We start from the raw sequence: 8,799 nt of genomic DNA, 5'->3' as shown, positions 1-8,799 counted from the left end.
CCATAACCGTGCCCTCCCCCCAGACTCGTCCCATAGAGACAATCAGGATGTATAACCCATCCTATATAATAGCTGCCATTTGTAACCGTCATAAATATGCTGAACGACAATTAAACATATTAGTAACATATACAGAACCTGCTTATAAGAATTCCTACGGCAACCAATTGCTAAGCATTTCCCCCCCTTACTCTGGGCTTCATATAATTACCCCCCTCCACTGCGCCTTCGACTGGAGGCGCAGAGTTCACCCTCGGATCCATTGAGTCCATCCATTGCGACGCAGCTTTCGGCGTGTCGAACACGTGGGCTATTCCTTCCACTACCACCCGCAGCTTGGACGGATAAATCATGGAGTATTGTAGTAGACGTTCCCTCAGGCGTTGCTTTACTTTCACGAACTTCACTCTTTTCCGCTGTACCTCCGCAGAAAAATCAGGAAATATAAGCACATTCCTGCCATCAATTACCAGATCGTCATGATTTCGTGCTGAGCGCAGGATGGTATCCCTATCCTTGAAGTGCAGCAGCTTGATGAGAACTGGTCTTGGAGGGGCACCCAGTGGTGGGGAGCGGAACGGCACCCTATGGGCTAGCTCAATGGCAAACATTTTAGATAGTGATTCTGTGCCAAACCTCACGATCAGCCACTGCTCAAAAAAGGCCACCGCATTGCTTCCTTCAACTTTCTCCGGTATGCCCACCAGGCGCAGATTATTCCTGCGTAGCCTGTTCTCCAGGTTATCAGCTTTGTGAAGCAGATATGAGACGTCTTGAGTAACTTTACCCAGGTCTTTCTGTATAGTGGGTATGGTGTCTTCCAGGTGGCCTACCCGGTTCTCCACTTCTTTGATCATCTCAGACACTTTCTTGAGGTCGTTTCTGATAAAAGACATACTTTCTTGTAAATGTCCTATTTGAGTGTTGAGAGCGACTAGCGCTGTACTGCAGTTTGTGACCGCATTGAAGACATCTGTTATTGTAGGCACAGATTGAACTTGTGCAGGGCCTGCCTCGACCTCCTCCCCTTCAGCCGCCATATGCATGGATCCCCCAGCAGCAGCTATTCGGCCATTCACTTCACTCAAGCCACCCACAGCCTGGGCAGCAGGGACAGACCCCTCTCCGGTGCCTTGACCTCCCGTTACTTCATTGCTGGTGAGTGGAGCAGATCCAGGAGCCACCCTGGCATATTGTTGCAGGCGCGCCACCACTTCCGTAGCTTTAAGCCCAGCGCCATCTTGCTTAGCGCGCGGTGCAGGCCCACTTTCTTTACACTCCTTTCTCCCTTGGCGCGTCATGACGGGGAGTAACGGCTCGCTCAGCCTCCGGTGAGTATATTCTCCTTGCAGTGAGGCTTTAACAGCAGCGAAGGTGATGGATGCAGGAGGATTACAGGAGACTCGTCCGGGAGAGCGCGATTCAGCGTTCTCTCACATGCCGCGCTAGGCCACGCCCCCCGGCTATGCTAAATTTTTAATTACATGCAATTACAAAAGTATTCAGATCCAGGTGCTGGTTTGAAAACTGTAGAACATTTGTCGAGGGACAACCCCTTTAAGTATAAGAAGTAGGCTTATTGCATGATTGCTGCTATACAACATTTGCTGGAGGCAATTATAACCTCGTCACAAATGTAATAGAACTGGCTTGCGCTGTTCTTACACTTACACGGCATATCTCCAACACAATCGGGCAGATTTATATCTCAAAACTGGCTCAAAGCAAAGCTCTGTTAGTTGTCCATAGCAACCAATCACCGTGCAACTTTCATTTTAACAGAATAGTTTAAGAAATGACAGCTGCTCTGTGATTGGTTGCTATGGGCAACTAAGGTGGATTTGGTGTGGAAACATATGTTGCATGATGTTTGATAAATTTGTCTTATCCTTAGGCCTCATGAACACGGCCGTTGTTTTGGTCCGCATCTGAGCCGCAGTTTTGGCGGCTCGGATGCGGACAGCACTCCGTGTGCTGTCCACATCCGTTGCTCCGTTCCGTGGCCCCGCAAAAAAATATAACATGTCCTATTCTTGTCCGCGCTTTGCGGACAAGAATAGGCAGTTGTATTAAAGGCTGTCCATGCCGTTCCCCAAATTACGGAGCGCGCATGGACGCCATCTGTGTTTTGCAGATCCGCGATTTGCGGACCGCAAAACACACAACGGTCGTGTGCATGTAGCCTTAACCGAACACTTTTTTGTTGGAAAACTACTCCAGCTTTCCTACTCCACCCTACTGCTGGAGTGAGATTGACCCTTTTTTTGCGACTTTTAAAAAAAAGTCTCAGTGATAAATCTGGAGTGAAACCCATTAACATAGCTCACCATGCCCACTTCCCCACCCACATTATAAAACTGGAGTGGTGCAAGCGAGTACAAAAAAGTTGCAAAAGCCCTGTTTTGTGACATTTTGAAGCCAGAATTTTCGAGTGAATGCATGAAAACAGCCGCAGACAGGCGCTAGACCTGCACCAGATTTATCATGGGGGCTCAGGCTAGATAATAAATATGGCGCACACACTTTTGTGCAACGCTATACCAACTATTGGTTGGCTTACTTTGCAACAGAATCTCGTGCCAGAATTGTGGCGGAATCTCGCAGGCCATGCCCCTTTCCCTCTAAGCCACAATCATTGTCTGTGAAAGGGGTTGTCTCACCTCAAACATTAGTGGCATATCGCTAGATGTCTGGAACAAAGCTCCCAAAGAGAACGAGATCACACTGCACACGGACGGCCGCCCTCCATTCCTTTCTATGGGAGTGCTGGAAATAGCAGAGCACTGGCTTTGCTATTTCTGGAAGTCCCATGGAAGTCCACACTTCCGCTGTGCCCTCTCCATTCATTTCTATGGGACTTCCGAAAATAGCGGTTAGGCTATTTTTTGGCGCTGCCACAGAAATAAAAGGAGGCCTGCTGCGCATGCGTGGTGCATTCTCCCGTACTTTGGACTCCCTGTTAGGGCTCATGCACACGACCGTATGTATTTTTCGGTCTGCAAAAAAAACGATTCGCACAAAATACGGAAGACGTCCGTGTGCATTCCGTATTTTGCGGCACGGAACAGCTGGCCCCTAGTAGAACAGTACTATCCTTGTCCGTAATGCGGACAATAATAGGACATGTTCTATTTTTTGGCGATACGGATATACGGAAACGGAATGCACACGGAGTACCTTCCATTTTTTTTTGCGGACCTATTGAAATGAATGGTTCCGGAACGGAAACGGAAAGAAAATACGTTCATGTGCATGAGCCCTTATAGAGAAAGGTGCAGGTCCCAAATCCATCTGACATTGGTGGCATATCCTAGCAGCCTAGCCTTTCTACGGCAGCTGCTGGTGGTTGAAGGATAGAACTGAGCACGTGCTTCCATTTCAGTGAGTTGGACAAAGAATTTGAAACAGCAGGTGGCGCCATACAAATAAACTTCATGAATAGCTCAGCAAAACTAATACATTTTTAATTACATGCAGTTAGAAAAGTACTCAGATCCTGGTGCTGGTTTGAAAAATGTAGAATATATTTATTGGGACAACCCCTTTTAAGTAACATATATAAACTATAAAAAGCAATTCTGACGCTTAGGTGTATAAAGGTCATAGTATTATTATCTATGGCTGGGAGCTCCGGGCACACAGGACGTGAGGTAGACTTCGTGCTGACATGCGCAGTGAGGCTGAGGCACGGCAATAATTCAGAATAGTAAACATAAACCATCCAGACACGTCAAACAGCAGGCGCTAGGAATTCTGGGAGTTGTAGTTTGCTTTAGCGCTAGAGGCCATGTAATGTACTGCTTTTGAACTACATTCCCCGGCAGCAGGGATTTGGGTGCGCAGAGAAAACTGAGAGAAGAGTCTGCATGGCTGGTTTAGGGCAGTGATGTTGTCCGTAGCATGTCGCGGCCGCTTATGGTGGTCCTTGGCGGGAGGCACACGGAGAGTAGCCTGTCGGCTGTGGGGCAGCCGGACTGCGGAGTCCCGGTATAAGCCCCTCAAGCAGTGGACTCTCATCGTGCACCCGCTGAGCAGCCTGAGAGTGAAGCTGCCGTGTAACGTGCGTGTGAAGCCCCAGGACCCGCTCACTTACCCGGAGGCTGACAGGGTGTTCGTCGTGGTGAGCGGGGTGGACCGCAATGTGCACCGGGGACTGGACCTGGACAACATCGAGGTGAAATACGACGAGGAGAGCAAGCAGGTGCTGATCACTTCCCAGGACATAGACAGCCAGACGTGTGTGGAGGTCACCACCCCAGTGCGCTTCGGTATGTGGGGGAGCCATGGTCACATAGGTGCAAGTTCCCCACAGTACTGCCTGTACCCCAGAGCTGATACTGTGGGCATAGGGTGGGCTATCCTCAGCCTATAAACTGCTAGCATTGCCTGCCAGTGATCGCACAACCAAGGTGGTGCCCCTTTTATTTTGAGTTCTGAAATGGGGCAGGCTCACATTAAGGGCTCATTCAGACGGCCGTATGCTGTCCGCAAAAATACTGAATGCTATCCGTTTTTTTTGCGGATCCGCAAAAAAAATGAAACATGTCCTATACTTGTCCGTGAAAATCAGGACATGGCCCCATTGAAGTCTATGGGTCTGCAAAAATACTGAATGCTATCCGTTTTTTTGCGGATCCGCAAAAAAGCGGATAGCATTCAGTATTTTTGCGGACAGCATACGGCCGTCTGAATGAGCCCTAAAGGGGTTATCCAACCCCTAAAATGCCTGGGTACCTCATACAGGTTATACTTTCCCCGTCAACCGTGATGCTCCTGATGCCCGCTCGGCCGCCGCTGTCAGGCGGATCAAAACATCCAGCGACGGATGGGGTGGTGGTATCCAGTAGCAGGCCGCGACGGGGACGAGCCTCCCTAGCGTCACCCGTGATGCTAGGGAGACTGGTTCCCGTCATGGCCTGCTGTTGGTTAACCACCCCTGCCCTGTTGTCGCATGTTTTGATCTGTGTGACGGGAAGATGCAGCGACGGCCATGTGGACATCAGAAGCGTCACTCGTGCCGGGGAACGGGGTAAGAATAGGGGCTGGATAACCCCTTTGAGGCTACATTCACACAATTTTATTTTTTAGACCTATTCATTTCAATGTGGACAACACGTGGATGTCGCCCGTGAGCTGTCCACATCTGCGCAGCTGTTCTGCAAGTTACAGAACGTGTCCTATTCTTCTGCGTTTTGCGGTCGAGGAATAGGATTTTCTTCAAAAGGGCCCACGAAAAGTGCGTGATGTACACAGCCAGTATTTCGATTTTGCGGGTCTGCGGATTGCAGACCGCAAATGGATACGGCTGTGTGAATTTAGCCTAAGGCCTCATGGACATGACCGTATCCATTTTGGGGTCCACAAACCGTGGCTCTGCAAAACAAGGATATCGGCCATGTGTACACAGCACTTTCCTGTTCCACAGGTCCCGCACCATTGTAGAAATGCCTATACTTGTCTGCAATATGGATAAGAATAGGACATCATGCTCTATCTTTTTTGCGGGACCGTGGAACAGACATATGGATGTGGACAGCACACTGTGTGCTGTCCGTATCTTTTGCGACCCCTTAGAAATGAATGGGTCTGCATCGAACAAGAAATACGGTTGTGTGCAGGTCACAGATCGCAATTACTCTGGAGGGGTCAAAATGCACTCAGAACTTGATCATCTGACTTGGGCCTGTTTCACACTGCCCGCAGTAGTTCTGGCAGAGAACAACCTGCCAATGTTACCAGAGAGCCCACCGGCCCCATTGACTATAACGGGGTCCAGATCCATCCGCTACCCAGGAGAAATGCCCAAATATGGACACAGTGGTTTTTGTCCAGCTGAATCCCAGCATATTTGCTGGGTAGCGGCCGGATCTCCACCAGACCCCATTATAGTCAACGGCGGACATTCTGGTAACTTCCGGCAATGCCAGACCGAGAGGGCCCTGGTCGGCTGTTCTCTGGTGAAACTACTGCGGGCAGTGTGAAACAGGCCTAAGTCCGATGATGAAGTTCTGAGTGCATTTTGACCCCTCCAGAGATATTGTGATCTGTGTTTACATCCTAGGGCAAGGCTCATGGGGAGTATCAGCAGCATCAGACCCAAGCCTGATTAAAGCGTTCCTGAGTTTTCAAAAAAAAAAGTTTACATAATGGCTGTGCAGTCATATCTCTGAAGGAGCAGGTCTTTTTTGGGCTTCTCTAATGTCCTTCAGCCATATTATTTCCTTTTTCAGCTGCACAGCTAGATGCATTTCTCTCACAAGCAGAAGGCATGTCCCTTCTGTGGAATCTCCCAGCACTGTACTGCTGTGACATCCTTTCCCTTACTTCCCACTATGTTTTTATCTGGAGCTCATGGAATATATAAGGAGGGGAAAATCAAACAGAAAGGCAGGACATTTCTGTGATTTGTAGAAGCAGTTCTTCTATCAGTTCCTGTGAGCCGTCTTCTGTGTCTCTGTTGCTAGGGACGGATCTTGCCTAACCACAACTAAAGGTTCATACTTTGTCCATCTCAGCTTAATCATATTAAGTTCTCCAGATGTTCTTTTTTTCATTTTCCTTTAGTGTATATTTTATGTCCTAGGCCATTTTCTAGATTACTGAAGCCATGAACCTGCCATTCAGCCAGCCTTCTGTCCTGCTCACATGACGGTTGGAGGGGAGTATGACCAGATCCATCATCATGCCCCTTCCATTGAGACACACGTGATTTCTGATGTCCGCCCTGGATACGTGGAGATGACGGGTCAACTGTGTCATGTATACATGTTTGGGCATTTGCCCCTACATCTGCGGCCATTTTATGGACAGGACATAGGGCTGGCCTATGTGACACCACCAGTGGGAAATGCCTCTCGACTCTTTGGTGTCCGTTAGGTGTGGGGGGCACTATGTATAGACATGCAGCACTAGTACAGTGCGTTCGTGCTGGGGCATTCAATTTGATGGGCGTCTACACATCAAGTATGATGTACAGGCCACTGGTAAAGTGCACAGAGAGGCCACCCCCACTGCAGCCATGTCACCTGGGTGTTTGTAGGGTTCACAGAGGACCTTGGTCTTCCAGAGTTGGAGACAGACTATGCTGTGAAATGTTTGTGGACCATATATGAACATCAATGCAGCTGCACACACTGGCTTCGTTCCAGGCTTGTAATATATTAGTACTTCTACCTAGCAACCATTTTGAATAGGTAGACATGCAGTGTAAAGTATGAAGGAGAGACAGAGCAGAAGCAGAATTTGTCATGGAACACAAACTAGGTTCTAGTTTCCTTTTAGATGGTGCCACTCAACTGTAGTCACAAACAAATCGCGGGTAAGGATGACTTGTCCACAACTGGACACAAAAATCACAAGAATATACCAGTGATCAATGAGGGTGTCCCCCAGCTATCCTGCAGCCGCTGTGGCACCTTGTCACCACAGCACAAACCAGGCACTGGTCAGGGGGACTGCCGCACAGCCCCTTTCAAGAACATGTTATTTCACTGCAGTCTTCTCTGCCGGGTTCTTTTTTTTATTTTTATTTTTTATTTTTTATTATCATTGAGTCAATCAGAAAAAATTCACACAAGAAAAAAACATGAAAAAAATAAATAAAAGGCCTCATGCACACGGCTGTTGCCCGGCTATTCCGTGCATTGGGGACCGCAAATTGCAGTCCCCAAAGCATGGACACCATCCGTGCGGCTGCTGCAGACTGATCCAGACCTATTCAACTTGAATGGTTCCGTGATCCGTCCGCACCACAAAAAAATAGACCATGCTTAGACCATGCAGGGGCACGGAGAGAAGCCCCACAGAAGCACTCCGTAGTGCTTCCTTGGGGTTCCGTGACTCTGTTCTGCACCTTCCGAATTGCACACCCATTCAAGTGAAGTCAAGCTGCTTGGGGGCCACAGTACGGGCAAGGCCGGTTGTGTCCATGAGGCCTTAGGCACATGGATGTAGCATCTGAACGCAGTTCTCCTCTGCAGAAAAATAGTGGCAGATAAACAGCTGCAAAATGCAAAGACTTTTGCTGGTAATTTGCATTTTTAAAATTTGTATTGTATTTTAGATGTGAACATCAAAACTATGGGCCGTGGCAATGTGAACGTAAAAAAAATTGAGTGCGACAATTGCCAAATAGAAACGGAGAAAGGGAGCAGTGTTCTGCAGTCTGTCAAGGTAACAACTTGGAAGTATTTGAGTTGTCATTTAAAGGGGTCGTTCAGGCTTTTAAAAGGGTCTTTTGGTACTTAGATATTGATGGCTTATCCTCAGAATAGGTCATCAGTGTCAGAGCCCTGGCGGTTCCACCCCCCCCCCCACCACTATGATCAGCTATTTAGTGCTGGATCCAGAAACTACATAGTGGATAGAAGGCTCCATCATGTTGTTTCTGCCACAGGGGTACTGCTGCTCAATGGGATCGGAGCTACAGTACCCTGGCACGGCCACTACACGGTGAGCAGATCCTTGCGCTTCCAGCTCCGTCCACTGTATAGTTCCTGGTTCTGGCAGCTGCCACGAACAGGTGGTTGGTGGGGGTTCTGTACCAAATGTCTTGAAAATAGGTGGCCTATCCTTAGGATGGGCCATACATATTATAATGGAGGATGTTTGACTTTCCTCATTAAAGTAGAACTCCCGCAAAAAATGTTATTCTCTGACGTGTTAGAAAGGATCGTGATGTAATCTATAGTGAAGTTAATTTTCTTACCTGTGACTGTATTTGTGAGTTATATCCTCTCTTATGATCCTCAGCTGTGTCATGTGACCAGCAATTAGACTTTTCAAATAACACAGCATCTT

At 48.2% G+C, this 8,799-nt stretch overlaps 1 protein-coding gene across 1 annotated transcript in view; it reads left to right on the top strand.

Annotated features, from left to right (window-relative positions):
- The first annotated feature begins 3,802 nt into the window (after positions 1–3,802).
- The window catches only part of FAM185A (family with sequence similarity 185 member A), a 65,702-nt gene continuing 60,705 nt past the window's right edge, over positions 3,803–8,799 (top strand). Inside the window, exons 1-2 of the mRNA XM_040412985.1 lie at positions 3,803–4,268; positions 8,063–8,172. Of these exons, the coding sequence (XP_040268919.1) occupies positions 3,887–4,268; positions 8,063–8,172 (492 nt within the window). The 5' untranslated portion in view covers positions 3,803–3,886. The remainder of the gene's footprint in view (positions 4,269–8,062; positions 8,173–8,799) is intronic.

The sequence above is a fragment of the Bufo bufo genome, chromosome 1 (genome assembly GCF_905171765.1).
Source record: "Bufo bufo chromosome 1, aBufBuf1.1, whole genome shotgun sequence".
NCBI classification, from domain to species: domain Eukaryota; kingdom Metazoa; phylum Chordata; class Amphibia; order Anura; family Bufonidae; genus Bufo; species Bufo bufo.
This window is presented reverse-complemented; position numbering and strand designations above follow the sequence as displayed.